Source organism: Benincasa hispida, chromosome 1 (assembly GCF_027475165.1).
Source record: "Benincasa hispida cultivar pf3 chromosome 1, pf3_genome.v1.1, whole genome shotgun sequence".
NCBI classification, from domain to species: Eukaryota; Viridiplantae; Streptophyta; class Magnoliopsida; order Cucurbitales; family Cucurbitaceae; genus Benincasa; species Benincasa hispida.
The window spans coordinates 101208686-101230361 of NC_143478.1; the positions used below are offsets into that span (position 1 = coordinate 101208686).

Here is a 21676-nt window from a genome sequence, read left to right on the forward strand (position 1 = left end):
CACTTAGATAAAATCAGTAGTCGGATTGTCTAAGTTAATGAATCCCTAGGTAGAACATTCAGTGGAAGTTACTTGGCGTATATGATATTTCACTTAAACCTCTACACGTTTCTCCCTAAAAGTTCACACTGTGAGATCTATCCTCGACCTCGAGGCATCCTGAGAGTGTCCCCTTAAAGGATGGTGTTTGATAGGTCAATACCAAGGTCAATGGAGAGAATGTTCATAGTAAGTGAGAGCAGGACGTGTGACAACATATTCCACGGTCTCTCTCATTAGGTTGGATAACGTTTTTGCATCCCTCGAGGCACTCTGGAAGTGTCCCCCTAAAGGACAGTAGTTTTGCATGACTCTTTATCTGATCTCCTGAAAAGGATAGGGTGGCTTTAATCTCTTATCCTAATCTGCTTTTTCCCTATGGTGGGCAAATTAGGGCAGGACTCTAGGGCCTAAATGAGGGGTTACACTTCTGTGGAATTGTTAAGGTTGTTAACAAATTCTAGACCGAAAAATGATGACTGTTAGAGTCAGTTACAAGTGTTGTTTCTGACTAATGGTTGAGAATGTCTCATCCCGGTGAAGGGGCATTTGATCATCCTATCGGTGACTTTTGTCCTACTTTGCTGGGGCATCATTGTAAAATAGATGTCTTTTCACTTATGGTACATTAGAACTATTTTGTTAAAACCTAAAATTGGTGTTAAAAGTGGTAATGCAAATAGACTTATTAAGTTTGTTCATGTTTTTTAGCAACTTTAAAAATGGAAACCGCCACTTTAGCTCTATTATCTGCCGATGAATTGACTGGCGAAAACTACGCTAGTTGGAGAAACATGATTAGTACCATAGTAATCACCGATGACCTCCGGTTCGTCCTTACAGAAGAGTGTCCTCAAACCACCGCTCGAAATGTTTGAGAGGCATATGAGAAATGGACACGGGCGAACGAAAAGGTCTGAGCTTACATCTTGGCCAGCCTGAACATGTCTTGGCCAAGAAGCATGAGCCTATGGTCTCTTCTCGTGAGATCATAGAGTCCCTAATGGGAATGTTCGGAAAACCGTCCGGATAGCTCAAGCATGAAGCTCTTAAGTGCATCTTCAACTCCAAAATGGAGGGGGATACATTTGTTCGAGAACATGTTCTAAACATGATGGTCAACTTTAATGTGACAGAGATGAATGGGGTTCACATCGATGAAGGCAGCCAGGTTAGCTTTATTCTGCACACATGCCAGAAAGCTTCCTACACTTTGTCTACAACGCTGTTATGAACAAATTTTATTACACCCTTACAACTCTCCTTAACGAGTTGTAGACATTCCAATCTTTGCTTTCAGCAAGGAGAAAAAGATTGGTGAGGCAAATGTTGCTTCATCATCTAAGAAGTTCTGTCGGGGTTTGACCTCAATAACTAAGTCTGCACCTTCTACTTCCAACACTAAAAAGTGGAAAAAGAAGAAAGGTAATAAAGGGAAGGGGAAGACACCGACTAACTCACAACTTGTCGCACAGCGAGGTAGGCAACCAATGCCGGTTGAAAAAGAAAAATGTTTCCATTGCAACTAGGATGGGCACTGGAAGCAGAATTGTCCACGCTGATTAAAGGAGAAGAAGAAGCCTAAGGCCAAGGCTAAACAAGGTAAATATGATTTACTGGTTTTGGAAACTTGTTTAGTGGAGAATGATGATTCTGCCTGGATTATAGACTCTGGGGTCATTAATCATGTTAGTTCTTCTTTTCAGGGGATTAGATCCTAGCGACAGCTTGAGGTTGGTGAGATGATGATGCGAGTAGGCACCGGGCACGTTGTCTCAGCTGTGGCAGTGGGAGGCCTCTAGTTGACTTTACAGAATAGATTTATCATTTTAAATGATGTATATGGTTTTCCCGAGTTAAAGAGGAACTTGATTTCTGTAAAGTGCTTGATTGAATGTAAATATACTCTCAACTTTTCGGTGAATAAAGTGTTTATTCTGAAAGATGGTGTTGAGATATGTTCAGCTAAACTGGAAAATAATTTGTATGTGCTAAGGCCATTAGCAACAAATTCTCTCCATAACATAGAGATGTTTAAAACTTTCGTAACTCAAAATAAACGACTTAAAGTTTCTCCTAAGGAAAATGCCCAACGTTGGCACCTTCGATTAGGCCACATCAATCTCAATAAGATTGAGAGGTTGGTGAAGAATGGACTTCTACACGAGTTAGAAGAAAATTCTTTACCTGTGTGCGAGTCATGCCTTGAAGGCAAGATGACTAAAAGACCTTTCACTGAAAAAGGTTATCGAGCCAAAGAGCCTCTAGAGTTAGTGCATTCAGACCTTTGTGATCCGATGAATATGCGAGCCAGGGGAGGCTACAAGTATTTCATCACTTTTACTGATGATTATTCGAGGTATGAGTATGTTTATTTAATGCAAGATAAGTCAGAATTCTTTGAAAAGTTCAAAGAGTTCAACGATGAAGATGAAAATGCATTAGATAAATGGATTAAAACACTTCGATCTGATCGGGGTGGTGAGTTTTTAGATTCTGAGTTCCTGAACTATTTGATAGAACATGGAATCGTTTCCAAACTCTCAGCACCTTGTATATCTCAGCAGAATGGTGTATCAGAGAGGAGAAACAGAACCTTGTTGGACACAGTTCGGTCGAAGATGAGTTACGCTTCCTTACCAGACTCGTTTTGGGATTTTGCAATAGAGACTGCAGCTTATATCATCAACTGTATTCCCTTCAAGAGTGTTGTCAAAACAACTTTGGAGTTGTAGAACGGGCATCTGGGGTTTCCCAGCACATATGCTTGAGGCTAATCTTAAGAAACTGGAACCACGTTCGAGGCTATGCCTATTTATAGGCTGCCTGAAAGGGACACGAGGAGGTTACTTTTATGATCCTAAGGAAAACAAGGTGTTTGTATCGACAAACGCTGCCTTCCTTGAGGAGGATCATATAAGGGAGCACAGTCCAAGAAGTAAAGTCGTGTTACATGAACTTTCCAACGAAACTACTAAAACTTCAACAAGAGTTGTTGAAGAGCCTGCTACACCAACAAGAGTTGTTGATGGAAGTTCATCTAGTAGGTCAAATCTATCTCAAGAGTTTAGGGAACCTCGACATAGTGGGAGGGTTGCGAACCCACCTGTTTGCTATATGGGTTTAACTGAAATCCTGGCTATGGTAGTCGATGGCAAGGTTAAGGATCCATTGTCTTATAAGAAGGCAATGGAGGATGTTGACAGAGATGAATGGGTCAAAGCCATGGATCTCGAAATGGAGTCTATGTAGTTCAACTCAGTATGGGATCTTGTAGATCAACCTGATAGGATTAAACCTATAGGTTACAAATGGATATACAAGAGGAAACGAGGTGCCGATGGAAAGGTGCAAACCTTCAAGATAAGACTTGTGGGAAAGGGTTATACCCAGGTGGAGGGAGTTGGCTATGAGGAGACTTTCTCCCTTGTTGTCATGTTGAAGTCTATCCGCATCTTCCTATCCATTGTCTCATATTATGACTATGAGATATGAAAAATGGATGCCAAGACTGCCTTTCTGAATGGTAATCTTGAGGAGACCATTTATATGGTGCAACCCAAGGGATTCATAGCCTAAGGTCAAGAGCAAAAAGTTTGCAAGCTGAATCGATCCATTTATGGGCTGAAACAGGCATCTCGATCTTGGAACATAAGGTTTGATACTGCAATAAAATCTTACAGCTTTGACCAGAACGTTGATGAGCCTTGTGTCTACAAGAAAATCATTAACAACTCAGTAGTTTTTCTAGTGTTATATGTAGACAATATCCTACTCATTGGGAATGATGTAGGTTTAAAGACTTTAATTAAGAACTGGCTAACGACCCAATTCCAAATGAAAGATTTAGGAGAGGCTTAGTTTGTTCTTGGTATTCAGATCTTTTGGGATCGAAAAAAAAAAAGTGCTAGCACTGCCTCAGACACCATACATTGACAAGATGTTGATTAAGTACTCGATGTAGAAATCCAAAGTTGATTTAGGTATAGTGTTCTCAACTCGTCCTCCCGCTCCTAAGTTGCTTCCTCAAACTGATGATTCTACCACAAAACCTTCATTAGTGGCACTTCTCTGTTACGCAAAACTTTCACTTCCCTTGCAACAATCTGTGCAGGCTTCTCTTCATAACTTAAGTTTTCATTCAACTGCAAGGGCTCAAAGTCCACCATGTGAGACGGGTTCATTATGTATTTCCTCAGCATGGAGACATGAAAGATATTATGGACCATAGAGAGAGACGGTGGAAAACTCAAACGATAAGCCATAGAGCCAATTCGCTCCAAGATCTCGAATGGCCCTACAAAACGCCGACTTAGTTTTCCCTTCTTTCCAAACCTCAGGACACCCTTCATTGGCGCCATTTTTAGGAACACTTTATCATCGGCCTCCAACTCAAGATCTTTCTGCCTAACATTAGCGTAACTCTTCTGTCTGCTCTGCGCCATTAGCATACGGACCTGATCTTTTGCATGGCTTTATTTTTCATCTCCACTAGCTCAATTCCCACCAACTTTCTCTCACCAACCTTACCTCAGTACACAGGAGACCTGAAACCTTTACCGTACAAAGCTTCAAATGGCGACGTGCCAATGGTAGCCTAATAGTTATTATTATAAGCAAACTCTGTCAAATATAAGTGGGAGTCCCAACTCCCTGAAAAATCCAACGCACAAGCACGCAACATATCTTCCGACATCTGTTTCAAGCATTCTATTTGGCTATCCATCTGAGGGTGGAAGGCTGTACTAAAATTTAACAGTGTTCCCAAGGCTTTCTGGAGGCTCTTCCAAAAACTAAAGGTAAAATTAGCATCCTTTTCGGACACAATTGACACCGTCACACCATGCAACCTTACTATCTCCTTCATGTACAGCTGAACCCACTTACTCACACATACATGGGCTTCCCTGGAATGAACTACGTTACCTTAGGGAGCCTGTCCACCACAACTCATATCACTGAGAAGCCTTTTGACGTTCTGGGCAAACCCGTAATGAAATCCATGGATAAGCTCGCCCACTTCCATTCTGGCACATTTAATGGTTATAGCAAGCTCGCTGGTTTCTGCCTTAGGGCATTCACCTGTTGACAGACTAAACATTTGCTCACATAGTCAGCTATCTCCCTTTTCATATCGAACCACTAGTAATACCGTTTCAAATATTGGTACATTTTGGTACTGCCTAGATGTATCGAGAATGGGGAGTTGCGAGCTTCTGCCAACAATTCGCTCTTTAGGCCATTATCTGCAGGTATGCATAATCGTCCTTAATAAAGAAGACCCTAGTCCACAGATACTGAAAAATCACTGACTTGGCCTTGTTGGGGTTGATGCCCTAAATTTCGTAGAGTCCTGTAGTTTGTAAACACTTGTATGAACAAACGTTTTTATCATTTATAATATATGATATTGTATTCACATTGTCTATGAAATATATGATATTTTAGTTGCATTAACCACAAAACAATAAACTAAGATCTATGGTTATCATTGTAACTTGAACATGTATGTAGAGACATACAAGTGAATCATGTTTAAGTGATAACCTAAATGGTCTGTAGTATATGGATAAGGCTGGATACCTTATCTTGGTGACACTACGAGTATGGCCCGCTTTGCTGGTGTTACAAATGTTGTAAAGTGCTACAAATGATCTGATCCTGATCATTCATGTATTAAACATGCTAGCGAGGATATTCTATACAAAAGAGTTTGTGTAAGACCGGGCCACAAAATGTTTAGTCTCGCTATATAACTTCATTCATAATTGAGACTTTCATTTCACTAGGATGACCATAGGTGACCTTAATCCTGAGTGAGTTGTGAACTCCTGTCTATGAGGGCGGTTCTTTGATTTGCATGGGTGAGAGTGGCCAGATCGTCAACTCAACAAGCCTACCATTTTGGAGATTCGTTTGATTAGGGAGTTGGGAACTTAGCTACACAAGATGGAATTCACTCCTTCCCCGAAGCAGCGATAAGTAGATAAATTGCTCTCTTAGGGTTGATGTTTGGGTCTTGACCAATGTGGCGCCACACCCTCTCTTGGTTCGTGAGGGGTTTAGTCATAATGGAACTATGATCTGTTGTTCATTAGAGGAATCAATGGTACTTAAGAAGTTAGATGTAACTATAGGGGCAAAATAGTAAATTGGCCTAGCTATACTTATGAGTGATTTGTGAAGGGTCATCGTACTGTTGATTGGTTATATCCAATGGATATATAAATATATCTGTAGTGCGAAGAGTACAGCTGTTGATCTTTAGTGGAGTGCCCGGTAGTTAACAGATGGTAGATAATGTGATTAAAGAATTTAGTCAGTTATTCACGTACCGTTGAAGCTTCAAGCTACAGGTCTATAAAGTCCCCTTGGTAGCTCAATGGATTTATTTGAGAATCAGTTTTTGGGTTAATTTGAAATGTTCAAATTAATAAGAGGGGATTTGATTATATATGATATAATTAACATAATATATTTGATATATTATTGTTTGATTGAAGGAACTAATATTTGAATACGATTCAAATATATTTCTATGAATGAGATTCATAGTTATTAAATTTAATATAAATATGATTTATATTAAATGTCATAAAATAGAGAAAAAGAACTATGGTTTATATATTGTGTATAGTATAATATTAAAATGATAGGTTATAAATATAATATGATAAGTTAGTTATCATATTTATTTATGATTTATTAATTATTTGATAATTAACTTTTTTTTTCCTCTATAACCACCCTTACTGGGTAGTTATTTAGTTTTATGGAAAATTGGGATAAATAAAATTGTTTTAATAATTCCAAAGAACAAGTGATCGAGAGACAAGGAATTGGTAATCGAGTTACTATACGATCACTTGAGAGACTAAATGATCGAGTAGGAAGTCTATACGATAGACTCATTTGTCACGACAGTGTTATTCCCTTTACGATCATCATCCTCCTCCACACCAAACTTCCCTCTAACCAAAATTAGCTAGAGTCCCCCATTCCTGGATTCTCACACCGAGAATACCAACGTCACCAAGTGGTAGTGTCTAATTGGTTCGAGGATCAAATTTCTGGTTGTTGCTATTCGAGGGAAATTGTGTTGTTTGACACGTTCGTGAATAATCGAGAGATTATCTTGAAGAACAGTTCTTCAAAGGTATAATCTCTTATCCTTTGTTTTTATTTCAGAAGCATGCTGTAATTTAAGATTTATGCATAATCTGTTCTATTTGACTATAAAAGTTTGAGTTCAATCACAATGGGATTTGGACGATCCTCTTTCGCTCAAAGGTTCTCTGTAAATGGAGTTCCTTCACCATCGGGACTCGAGTGCACAATAGCATCGTATGTTGGACTTAGGAAACATGAAATGGAAGAAAACAGGTTTATTAAGCATTCTAATTCATTAACTTTGGCTTTAAATTCATCATGCTCATAAACTAAGAAAAGGGTTTCAACACTAACCTTTGAAGTACCTCTTGAATCACGAATTCTAACTACAATCCTCCCTTCCTTTGGATGTGAACCATCACAAGGTCTTCCCTACTATCCTTTTGGTGCCTCAGATTGGGTTGTGGGACTCAAAATAAGCTTGAATTAGGGAAATGGAAGAGAAAGGTTTTCTGATTTTCAGCAGAATGAAGACCACTTCTTTAAACAGATTTTTCAACAAAAATTTCTTCAATGCATGCCCATTCCACTCAGATTTTGAGCTATATATTGCATGACTTTCATGCAAATGAATTTCCTGCATGAATTACACCTCCTCCTTGGTGGAATTAGGTGGGTTTTGATGACTAAGATATTGGGACTGGTGTCCTAATTCTCCCAGAGTCTCGTAGTTTGTAAACTTTGTACACATTGTTATTAATGAAATAAGAGTTATTTTATTTGTATTTACTCATATCCAATAAACAAAGATCCGTGGTTATTGTATGTAAAATTAAGCATATATATGAGATATACAAGTGGATCATGCTTTAAGTAATAACCTAAAAGGTCTGTAGTATAAGGATAAAGGGAGGATACGTTATCCTGGTGACACTACGAATACGGTTGGCTTTGTAGAGGTTTACAAGTGTTGTGAAATACTATAGATGATCTGATCCTGACCATTCATATGGAGACATGCAAGTAGGAGTTCCCTATACAAAGAGTTTGTATAAGATCAGACCACGAGATGATTCATTTCTTTATATAACGTCATTGATAATTGAGGCTTACATATCACTAAAACGACCATAGGTGACATGACCTTAATCTTGAGTGTTTTGGAAACTTCTACCTTTGAGGGCGGTCTTTTGATTAGTATAGAGTGACCAGATTGCCAACTCAACAAGCTTACCTTTTTGTGGATTTTTCTGATTGGAGAGCTAGGAACTCAGTTACACAAGACGGAATTCACTCATTCTCTGAAGTAGGGGTAAGTAGATAGATTGCTCCCTTAAGAGCTGATTTCAGGTCTTGAACATAGTGGCCACATCATCTCTTTAGAAGAGATGACCCAGTCATAGTAGGACTATGACTTATTATTCATTAGAGAAATCAGTGGTACTTAAGAAGTTAAATGTAACTACAGGGGCAAAATGATAAATTGGCCCAACTATACTTACGAGCAATTTGTGAAGGGTTATCGCACTATTGATTGGTTAATATGGACATAAAAATATATATGTAATGAGAAGAGTGCAGCTGTCGGTCTTTAGTGGAGTGACGATAGTTAACGGATGGTGGATCCCGTGACTAAAGAGTTTAGTCAGTTATTCATGTACCGTTGAAGCTTCAACCTATAGATCCATAAGGTCCCCTTGGCAGCTTAATGGATTCAAGTTGAGAATCAGTTCTTGAGGTTACTTTGAAGTGTTCAAATTAATAAGAGAAAATTCAATTATATATGACAAAATTGGTGTGATGTATGAGATACATCAAGTGGAGGAATTAAGTAAATATGATTTACATTAAGTACCATAAAATAGAAAAAGAACTATGGTTTATATGATTCATGAGATGAAATATTAAAACTATAGGTTATAAATATAATATGGTAAGTTTGTTATCATATTTATTTATAATATATTAATTATATGATAATTAATTTCTTTTTCTCTAATAACCGATTAAGTGGGAGATTATTGGTAGTTTTATGATAATTGTGAGATAAAAGGAAATTTTTTTTCCTTAAAATTAGAAGTCTCCTCATTCGGAAAGAACTCACAGATTAAGCTATCAAGTGAAAGAGTTTCACTAAAAGGTAGCTGACAGAGACTAAATGATTGTGCAGCTTGGTCTATACAATAGTCATTCAGCTGATTGTAGCTACACGATCGAGTCTAAGTCTATATGATAGTCTACCATTTACTAAACGATCGAGCACATCGTCTAGACAATAGACTGTGTTATCTCCCACTTGCTCGATCGTCTACTCGATTGTAGTCCTCTAGTCTCTTCCTCAAGTCAAGATCATACAAAGCCCACAACTCCTAGATTCTAATACCGAGAATACCAAGGTAACCATTGTGGTGGTGTCCTCACTCAGTTTGTGAATCGAATGTGACTCGATTGTTTTCGAGGAGTTGTTAGTCGTTCGTTGTGTTCGTGTTGTTGGTCGTGTTGTTCTAGTTGTTGCATTCGAGTGTTGCTTTGGACACTTTAGACTGATCGAGGGATTTAAGAAGAATGGTTCTTCAGAGGTATTCATCCTCTATCCCTTGTATCATCCTTTAGCATACTGTAATTTCTTGTTGTGCATGACCTGTATGTTTCCATTTTAAGACTATAATTGTTTGTGTTCATTTGCATGAAATTTGGAACGATCGCTTCCGCTGCTCATGGAAATCCTCGTGTTTGATTTTCTTCATAATATGCTTAGGAACTTTTAATGGAAATATCCCACATTGTGGGTTTTCCAAATTCAAGTTTCCTTTATTTTTGAAATTTTGAAACAAATTTCAAAATTATAATTCAATTCAGTTTTTATTTTAACAATTAGATTTGAAATTATATAAATTTTACATAAATTCATTCAAAATTAATTTTTCTAATAAAATTAATAATAATTTAATAATTTAATTAATTCAATTAATTTAATATCAAATATTAAATTAATTTAACACCAATTCCACCTTTCATGAATCCTTATTCATGACTTTAATATTTAAATCATATATAAATATTAATCGTTCTCCAATTTGTTGGGTTTTATATTCTAAAACTCGTGGTTTGTTATCAATAAAACTTATTCTAAAAATTCAATTAGTTGTTATTGAATAGATGTTTTGCTTATTAGAAATCCAATAAACTTAAAAGTCCCTTGACTATTACATGAGTACTTGAACTTTATGTAGAGATATAAAAGTGGATCAGGTTCGAGTAAATAGTCAAAATGATCTATAGTATATGAATAAGGTTGGGTGTCTTATTCTGGTAACACTATTGGATGCAGCCTACTATGTAGTTGTTACAAAGAGTTGTAAACTACTACAAACGATGTAATCCTAATTTGTACATGTTATGACATGAGGGATGGGGGTGTTCTGTGCAAAAGGCTTTGTACAAGATCGGACCACAAAATCAGTCATTCTTACTTTATAATGTTGTTTACTATTTAAAACTGACATTTCAAAGCGATGACCTAGGTAACTTGACCTTAATCCTAAGCTAACTATGAACTCCTGTTTATTCAGGATTATCCTTAGATTTTCATAGGTGAGGGTTGGCTCAACAACGTCGGCTTAATAAACTCCCATTTTAGGGATAAGACTGGGTAGATAGCTGGGGACATATGGTGGAAGAAATTCACTCCTACCCACTTTTAAAGATTGTAGAGAGGTTGTTCCCTTAAGTGTTGACTCCGGGTCTTGAACAAGGGGCCCCACCCTCTCATTGGCCCGAGAGGGACTTGATTTGTTGATTGGATCACAAATCAATTGTTCATTGGAGGATCATTGGGACTTAAAAGAACAAGAGGTAATCTCGGGGGTAAAACAAATATTTGACCCAGCCGTTATTACGAACAACCTGTGAAGGTTAACTTACTAATCATGGTTATATCAAGTGGACATAATATATCTACAGTGAGGGGAGTTCAACTATGGGCTTTAGTGGAGTGACCCATTAGTTAACGAATGGAAGTTAATTCGATCTAATGAGTTTAGCCAATTAATGTCGGATCATTGGAGCCCATAATCTGTATGTCTGCGAGATTCCCGTACTAGCTCATAAATTGATTAGTTTTAGAGTAGCGTGATAAGTTAATTTGAAACGTTCAAATTAGAATTAAAGGAATTAGTAATTATATGAGATATAATTACATACTTAATTTTAATTAAATGGAATTTGAGAATTAATATTTAAATATAATTTAAATATATGAAGATGGATTTGTGTAAAATTAATTTAATATTTGATATTAAATTAATTAGAATTATTAAATTGTTTAAATAATTATTTATTAATTTTATTAGAAAATTAATTTTGTAAAATTAATAATATTTTCAATTTTAGAAAACAAAATTGATTTTAATATTTTCAATTTTATAAAACAAACTGATTTTTTAAATCAATTGAAAAATTGAAAAAGAATTAAATTCACATAAAATGGATTTTCGGTTTTTTTCCATTATACCTTCATAGTTGCTCACACAAAACCCATAAACTTTGGATTCAATAACTCCAAGCATGAGCTGCATCTCATGCAGCCATCTTCTTTGCATGATAGTCTGCAATATATTTAGAAGATTTGAGTGGAATTGGGGCAATGAAATCGATAGAATTTTTGCTGAAAAAATCGGGTTGAAGAAGGTGTTCTTCAAGTGGGTTGTTGCTGTGAGTTCTTGTCCAAATTCCCTTCATTCAAGCTTATTTTGAGTCTCACAACTCAATCTAGAGCTCCAAGAGGATAGTGAAGAAGATCTTGAGGTGGTCTACTCCAAGATTTGGAGAAATCTGCAGCTGAAATTGAGCTTTAAAGAAGTTTTACAAATGTATGATTTGAAACCCACTTGTTTCTGCAAGAGCATGCTTTAGTTTATGCTAAAATAATGAATTAGAGTGCTTATTGATATTTGTTACTTCCACTGCTTGCTGATACAATCCAACACAGTTCCTTTTAATCCCAAAATGAAACGTATAATTATATCACATATAAGTACTAATTCTCTTAATTCTAATTTGAACGATTCAAATCAACTTGTCATGTTACTCTAAGGTTAATTCGTTTATGAGCTAGTAGGGGGACCTAGTGGACCTACAAATCATGGGCTCCAATGATCTGAGATTAATTGGCTAAACTCTTTACACCGAATTAATTCTCATTCGTTAACTACTGAGTCACTCTACTAAAGCCCAAAGTTGCACTCCCCTCATTGTAGATATATTGTGTCCACTCGATATAACCATGATTAGTAAGTTAACCCTTCACAAGTTGTTTGCAATAACGGCTGGGTCAAAAGGTTCTTTTACCCCGAGATCACCTCTTGTTTCTTAAGTCCCATTGATCCTCTAATGAACAATTGGTTTGTGATCCGATCATCAAATCGAGTCCCTCTCGGGCCAATGAGAGGGTGGGACCCCTCATTCAAGACCCGAAGTCAGCACTTTAGGAAATAACCTCTCTACTATTCATAAAACAGGTAGAAGTGAATTTCATCTTGTACCCTATGACCCCAGTTATTTACCCGATCTTACCCCTGAAATGGAAGGCTTATTGAATCGGTGCTGTTAAGCCAACCTCCATCCATGCAAATCTAAGGATAATGCCAAATAAACAGGAGTTCATTGTTAGCTCAGGATTTAGGTTAAGTTACCTAGGTCATCGTTGTGAAATAGTCAGTCTTAAATAGAAAACAACGTTATAAAGTAAGAGTGACTTATTCCATAGTCCGATATTGTGCAAACTCATTGCACAGGATGCCTCCACTCCTCATGTCATCACATATATGAATCAGGATCACTTCGTCTGTAGCACTTTACAATTCCTTGTAACAACTACAAAGTGGGCCACATCTGATAGTATTACCAAAATAAGGCACCCAACCTTATTTGTATACTATAGATCATTTAGACAATTTACTCGAACCTGATCCACTATTATGTCTCCACATAAAGTTCAAGGACTCATGTAATAGTCATGGATCTTTTAGTATATTGGATTTATTTCTAAAATGCTATGAGCAATTCATATATTCAATACAACTTTGTTGAAACTTCAATAACAACTTTATTGAATTTATCATAATAAGTTTATTATTTACAAACCACGAGTTTTAGGATATAAAACCTAACATCGTAGGCATAGGCATAGGCATAAGGGGCAAACCCGAAGGCACGCTTTCAAAGTTGTGACCCCGGAGCACACAATCATAAACATAAATGGTGAACCTAAGGGAACACCATACGTAGGCATAAGACGGGGCCCGAAGGCTCACAACATGCGATATGCATAGGCCGGTGGAAGTGCTAACAGTCAGTAACAGTCTCATATAGGCATAAGCGTACAATCAAGTCTTAAATCATGCTTAGGTTTCATAGCAGTTTCAAAATTTATCCATCAATCAAACACTACAACAACACATACCATCGAAATTCCATGACATAAGCGTAAGCTTCCAAAAATCTCAACTGACCAACAAGCATGTCAAAAATATTCCAAACCAACGTAGAAACCAATACTTAACATATATTTGGGTTCGGGGGCAAACCGATAATAAATCGTTTATCTCGGGTTTAGGCCTAGACAAAAGGAAACACGCAATCGAACCTTCCTCCTAAATTAGCAAAAGCTTGAGTCAAAGTCCCTAACACCAACCAAAAACACATAGTTCACTTGTGGGACGAATCCCCAAAACTTACACAATTTAATTCGACAGTCCTTGCACAACTTACCCCCAAAACTTGCCAAAAAAAAATAAACCAATGAAGACTTGGGTAGCCACTACAACACCTTATAACCTCGATCTCAACCTCCTAAATTAAAAAAATAGACCAATCGTCAAGCCAAAATTTCACTAAATAACCAAGATCTTTCAAAAAACCTCATAAACTAACCAAAACAACCAAATTCTTACCCCATAGTGTGCCAACTGTTGGGTGAAAATTTAATTTTCAAAAGTAAGAGTGAACCAACCTTTAGTTGGAGAATCTTACATTGAAAATTTTTTATTTGGAAGCCTCCCTTTTTTACTCCAACCTTGGGCTTTGGGTTTGGGCCCCAAGGGGTACCCATGTTTTGGAGGGAGGGAGGAGATAGACCAATGTGGATAATGTGGGTTCGGTGGACGTCCCACACACGTGCCACCGTCGCCGTCCATCCGGTCGAGTGAGCAAGGCGAGGTGAGGTATGTGTGTGATTACTATTTTTTTAATAAAAATATTTTTATTTTTATTTTTATTATCTCTTTTAATAATTAAAATCGGAAAAACTTGGTCCTCCGCATGCGCATCTTCTGGCACGTTTTCCGACCGAGTCTTCTGACCGCCTTTTCTGGCATGCCCTTGCATGTTCCGTGGCTGCCCGCCTCTTTCTCCCGCGATAGTTCCATGCTGAAGGCCTATAAAAGGCATGGCCTTCAGCATTTTAGAGAACAGATCATTCTTCACTTCCTTCCATTCTTCAATTGAAAGCTCTCATCTCCTACTTTCTCTTCCACTTTCCGTTTCCCGAGTAGTTAGTTAGAATGGGTGTATATTCTTATCAATAACGGTACATTTCCAATCGAGTTTTCTTTTTAAGCTGTTTTATCCTAGGGACGATGTGGCAGTATTCCTGACCTGCTTGCATATTTAGGTAGAGCTGCGAAATTTCTTAAAGAGAGCAAGCTCTGCAACTCATAATGAACTTCTGTTTTGTAGGTTTTGTTCTTTGCTCAACTGTCGTGACCTGACCGTTTGTTTTTGTCCTATTCATCATTTGAGGATCTTGCCGTTTCCAACAATTTTAAGATGTTTCCCAGCCACATCACTAATGGCCCTCACTAGTAACAATGACGTTATGATATCTGACCTCAACCGTCCATTTTGACTCGAATGAACGAACTTCAAATGGTGGAAGCAAAAGATGTTGTTCTTTTTCACCGTCAATAAAGTTGTCGACACTTGTACCAGAAGAACCAACTGAAGAACAGTTAAAAAAAGCTATTGACTAAGAGGAGAAAGACTTTCTTTGTAAGAACTTTATTTTAAATGGTTTAATTGATTATCTGTATGACTACTATAGTATAATGAAGACAGCGAAGGAGTTCAGGGATGCCCTGCAAAATAAATACGACACCCGGCTAACGGATGACAAATCTGTGGAGGCCTAGACCCATGAACTCTAGAAGATAGCCCACGAGATAATATTGAAGGTATGCCTCTAGATGAACAATTCCAAGTTGCTATTATTATTGATAAGTTGCCCCATTTATGGAAGGACTTTAAGAACACTTTGAGGCATAAGACCAAGAAATTCTCCTTGGAGAGTCTTATCACCTAGCTAAGGATTAAGGAGGAAACCCAAAAGCAGGACCAGAGGGAGGAGGTGAATGTCGTATCTAGGAAACCCGCCTCTACCGTGGTTAGACCTGACTAAAAATCAAAGAGGACAAAGAGGCAAGTCAGAACCATGGCTCCAGCAACCAAAACCAACAGAAAAAATAGAAGCATCCTTTAAGAGAAACGGTATAATTCCTCTTAATTGTAATAAACCTGGGCACATGGCTAGGAACTGTAGGAATAGGCATCGTCCTGCTGGTCAGGCAAACTTAAAAAAAGAACCATTAGTCGCCATGATCACAAAAGTAAATGTGATTGGTGGTTGTGAAGGGTGGTGGATAGACACTAGTGCTACGTGTCATGTTTGTCATTACCTTAGTTTCTTTAAAACTTATACTAAAACTAAGGATAAGAATATTCTGTTGGGGGATCACCACTCTACGAAAGTTGCTGGAACCGGCAAGGTGGAACTAAAGTTTACCTCTAAGAAGACCCTTACGTTGAAGGACGTCCTGCACACTCCAGAGATAAGAAAGAATTTGGTCTCGGGCTATCTCCTCAATAAAGTCGGGTTTACTCAAATTATAGGGGCAGACCTATATACCCTTACAAAAAATAATGTATTCATAGGGAAAGGGTATGCAACTGAGGGAATGTTCAAATTAAATTTGTACCTTAATAAAATGAAATCTTCTGTGTATATGTTGTGTTTAATGAATGTTTGGCATGCTAGACTCTATCATGTGAATAAGAATTTAATTAGTAACATGATTAGGCTGAAAATGATACCTAAGTTAGGAACAAATGAATTTGATAAATGTGAGTATTGTAGTTAGGCTAAAATTACTACAACTTCATATAAGTCTATACTTAGGATTTCTGAGCCTCTAGATTTAATTTATTCTGATTTATGTGAATTTGATGGCGCCTTGACTAGGAAAAATAAAAGATATTTTATTACTTTTATTGATGACTGCTCTTATTTTACTTTTGTATATTTGCTGAAAAAAAAAAGTAATGCTTTTGATACCTTCAAACTATTTGTTTCTAAAGTAGAGAATCGGTTTAATAGAAAGGTTAAAAGACTTCGTAGTGGTAGGAGAACTGAGTATGACTTAGATAGTTTTAATGAGTTTTTTAACTCACATGGAATAATACATGAAAAGACCGCACCTTATTCTCCTGAAATGAACGGAAAAGCCAAAAGGAAAAATAGAACTTTAGCTAAGCTAGTAATTGCTATTTTACTTAGTTTAGAAGTCTTATCTGGTTGGTGGGGTGAAATCATCTTTACCATGTGTTATATCCTGAATAGAATCCCAAAGTCTAAAAACAAAACTTCACCTTACGAAATTCTCAAGAATAAGAAACCAAAGTTATCTTATTTTAGAACATGGGGTTGTCTAGCCTTTGTAAGGATTCCAGACCCGAAAAAGAGAAAGCTGGCTAGTAGAGCTTACGAGTGTATCTTTATAGGTTATGCCTTAAATAGTAGAGTCTATAAGTTCTATGATCTAGTAAACCAAGTGATCATTCAGTCAAATGATGTCGACTTCTTTGAAGATGGATTTCCTTTTAAATCAAGGAATAGTGGGGCTTCAAGATCAAGTGGTCTAACCATAGTTAAAAATCTTAACCTTAGAGAGGAAACTGACTTAGAACCTATGAAGAAGCAAAAGAGCTAGAATCGCCAAAGATTTCGGGAATGACTTCCTAACCTATAATGTAGAAAAAGATCCTAAAGATCTAAAAGTTACCCTGTCCTCAGTAGATGCCAACCTATAGGAAGAAGCCATAAATGATGAGATGAACTCACTTGAGTCAAATAGGACTTGGCACTTAGTAGATCTACCCCCAGGTTGCAAGGCAATAGGGTGCAAATGGATCTTAAGGAGGAAACTTAGACTTGATGGAACTGTTGACAAATTTAAAGCTAGGTTAGTGGCAAAGGGCTTTAAACAAAGAGAAAATGTAGATTTCTTTGTTACCTTCTCCCCTGTCACTAAAATTACCTCAATCTGTGTCCTGCTTTCTCTCGCTACCCTTTATAACCTCGTAATATATTAGTTGGATGTAAAGACCACTTTCCTAAACGATGAACTTGAAGAAGAGATTTACATGGAACAACCTGAAGGTTTTGTAGTCCATGGTTAAGAAAATAAGGTGAGTAAATTAGACAAATCTCTCTATGGACTAAAACAAGCTCCTAAGCAATGGCATGAAAAATTTGATGATCTTATCCTATCTAAAGATTTCAAGGTTAATGAAACTGACAAATGCATCTACTATAAGTTTGAAAATAATCTCTACACTATCTTGTGTCTATATGTAGATGATTTGTTGATCTCTTGGTCGAACTTGCACATCATAAATTATGTGAAATCAATATTAAGTGCAAACTTCAACATGAAAGACTTAGGAAATGCTAGTGTAATCTTAGACATAAAAGTGAATAGGTTTGAAAAAGAAATTTCTTTGGATCAATCTCACTATATAGAAAATATTCTAAAAAATATAATTACTTTGATTGTAAACCAGCCTGTACTTCTTATGACTCTAGTGTTAAGTTGTTCAAGAACACTAGTGATAGTGTTAATTAATCTGAATATGCGAGCATCATAAGAAGTCTTAGATACGCTGTTGACTGCACTAGGCCTGACATAGCTTGTGTTGTAGGATTACTTTGCAGTTTTACAAGCAAACCTAGTAAAGAGCATTGGAATGCTATAGAAAGGGTAATGAGGTACTTGAAGAAAACCCAAAACTTAGGATTATATTATCAAAAGTTTCTCGCTGTCTTGGAAGGGTTCAACGATGCTGACCGGAACTTTTTCGGATGATTCAAATGCTACAAGTGACTATATCTTTAATAAAGTAGATGGAGTTTCTTGGAAGTCCAAGAAACAGACTATTTTAGGCCAATCTACGATGGAATAAAAAATGACAAGTGAAAAAGCAAGCTGACTTAGAAGTCTACTATTAGAAATTCTCTTATGGGAAAAGTCAGTACCAACCATATTGATCCATTGCGATAGTACTGCAGCAATTGCAAAAGTTCAAAACCGTTACTACAACAAAAAGAAACGACAAATACGTCATAAACACAGTACCATTAGAGAGTTTCTCACTACTGGTGCAGTTAGAGTGGATCATATACGGTAGGGTTGGCAACGGGGTCGGGGCGGGGTGGGGGGGCGTCCCCCGTCCCCGGCCCCATGGGGGAAATTCTCCCCCATCCCCGCCTCTGTCCCCACCATTTAAAAGTGGGGACGGGGGTGGAGATTCCTCGTCGGGGAAACAGGGTCTTCGTGGGGCTCCATTCCCCATTTATCTGCAGGGATTTTCCATTTTTTTTATTTAAAAATTGATTAGTCCACAAAAAATCCATTAAATAAGTTTATCGAATTCCTCATTTTTTAATTCAAGTTATTTTATTTAAAATTTGACTAGTCCACAGAAAATAAACAAAAAATAATAGACTAATCTATGAAATAAACATAATTGACAATTTAAAAGCTAACAAATCCATTAAATAAGTTTACAACTTAAAATTCAATAAAGTTTGAATAAGGAAGTCAATTAAAGGCAAACGTCTTATACATTCAAATAAGTTTACAACTTAAAATTCAATCAAACTCGTCTTTCTCTCTTCAACGATGATTTCACATTCAAATTTTTCTCCTTTCTTGGCATCATTCCATCAGTTGTGAGTATTATTCATTCCCACATTTAAAATGTAATTAACAAATAATGTTACAAAAAAAAAAGAAAAAAAACTAGACCACAAAATAATGTTAATCCTTGAGCATACCTTAGTCACCACACCATCTTCATCAGAATCGTCTGCATCTTGTAAAATAGTTGCTAAATTTTAACCATTTCTTTTCCCATGCTAGTATCTTATATTATCAAATATTTGTAATAAAAAAAATATTTATTAATATATTAAATGCTAAAAAGAGGTAAAACAAAATAAACAAACTAATTGTCAAAACTTTAATTGCAATCCAATTTTGAACGCATATCAAAGCCTCTATCGTCTTCAAATGAAGTTTGTTACATATGGGCTTACAATCCCACCACAAGTTCTAAAAGCAGACTCTAATATAACGAGATGGCTAATATGTCTCTTGCAATTTCTTGTAAAATTGGATATTTAACACCATTCAATTTCCACCAACTCAAAATGTTAAAATCAAATGTTCAAGGTAAACAGATTCATCCAAATATGCTTCAAACTGTTGCTTCTAATTCATATTATTGGAATTTGATACAAACAAGTCATAATCATTAAAATCATCAAATTCTATATTCTATGAGGTTCCATCTAAATTTTTAGAGTGATAATCATCACCTTCACCTTCATGCTTCAGCTGATATTCCATTTCCAAATATGAACAATTTTTTTTAATCCTTTCCGCTTCAAGAAAAAAAACTTTATAAATTCTAGGGAAGTAAAACTTAATCAACTTCAATTTGTAATGTGGATCTAAAACTGCAACTATGACCATTACCCCATGAATTTTCTTCCAATACTTATCAAACTTTGAAATTATATTTGAAGCCATGTCTCTTATCTCTTGAGTGCCAGAATTCGTCAACTCAGAAATAGCCAATTTCAATTTAATCATGGAGTCATTTATACTACAATTATCTACAATTACAGATGACAATTTTCGAACAATATTTCAATCTAACAGACATTCCATTATTTCTTCATGAAGCATCTCATAAGTGTGGAAAAGGGACATATATAAACCTGATTATTTTGTTTTGCAAAACCCAACTATCATCAACAAAATGTGCAATGACAACCATATAACCTTTTGTTTGGTGGTTGGAAGTCCACATGTCCGTTGTAAGGGCAATTTTTCCTTTGATCTCATTCAACAATGTCATGTCTCTTATCTTTTGAATGTCAGAATTCGTCCACTCAGAAATAGCCAATTTCAATTTACAAATTTTTGGAAAAAAAAGATTAGCAGTAGGATTTTTTATCCAAAAAATATTTCAGTCACGTGATGAGATATTTTCAGTTTCTCACATATCTCTTTTGCTAATACCCAATCTTGATCCAAAGCAAATATTTGTACTTTGGCTCTCATTGTTTTATTCGATAAAAAACGGCCTTGTACTTTAATGTAGTGGCTAACATAAAATATGTAGAATTCCACCTAGTACAACAATCAAGACTCAATATCTAACCATCATAAACATTCAATTGTCGAGTAGTTTCCTCAAATTTCAACTTTTTTTTGTGTATGCACCCAAGAAGACACACTACTACGTAATCTTTCGATCCCATCTCCTATCACTGCCAACCCATCTTTCACAATTAAGTTCAGAATATGAGCACAACACCGCATATAAAATAAACTCCCATCCAATATTAAGTTTCACACAAACTATCAACAAACATATTAACCATGGAGTCATTTGTACCACAATTATCTACAGTTACAGATGACAATTTTCGATCAATATTTCAGTCTAACAGACATTCCATTATTTCTTTATGAAGCATCTCAGAAGTGCATGGAGAAGGGACATATAAACCTGATTATTTTGTTTTGCAAAACCCAACTATCATCAACAAAATGTGCAGTGACAACCATATAACCTTTTGTTTGGTGGTTGGAAGTCCACATGTCCGTTGTAAGGACAATTTTTCCTTTGATCTCATTCAACAATGTCATGATTTTCAACTTTTCAGTCTCATAAATTTTCAAAATCTCCTTCTTTATTGTGTTTCTTGACACCATCTTAAACAATGGTTGGATGACATTAAAAAATTCCCTAAAACTTTCATGCTCAACTATTGAAAGAGGATATTCATGTTTTATTATCATCCTAACTAATGTTTTTTTTGCATCCTGATCAAAGTTATATAAACTCAATGTCAATAGGGATAGTATGTTCTTTTGTCCCTTTGTCCTTTATATGGGCATATCTTAATATGGTCATGCAAATGTTTGGTTCCATTTTTACTTTCACCCCTAATTTTCGTTTGCAATAACTACAAACCGCCTTATCTACTTCATCTATTTTTTGTTTCTTAAAATGGTTCCGAACAACCAATGTCAATCTTCTCTTTAAAGATCCCTTCTCAATATCCTCACCAAGAATAACACAATTATCAACATTCAATTTATCATCATTCAAAGAGCAT

At 36.3% G+C, this 21676-nt stretch overlaps 1 protein-coding gene across 1 annotated transcript; it reads right to left on the reverse strand.

Annotated features, from left to right (window-relative positions):
* Window positions 1–4079: 4079 nt before the first annotated feature.
* LOC120080343 (uncharacterized) lies at window positions 4080–4484 on the reverse strand. Its single transcript, XM_039034988.2, has one exon. The coding sequence runs from the start codon at window positions 4482–4484 to the stop codon at window positions 4080–4082; it is 405 nt and encodes a 134-aa protein (XP_038890916.2).
* Between the last annotated feature and the right edge of the window lie 17192 nt (window positions 4485–21676).

What these genes read in the sequence shown, in the direction of transcription:
- LOC120080343 (XM_039034988.2), bottom strand. Translation starts at nt 4,484, where the DNA reads ATGGCGCAGAGCAGACAGAAGAGTTACGCTAATGTTAGGCAGAAAGAT.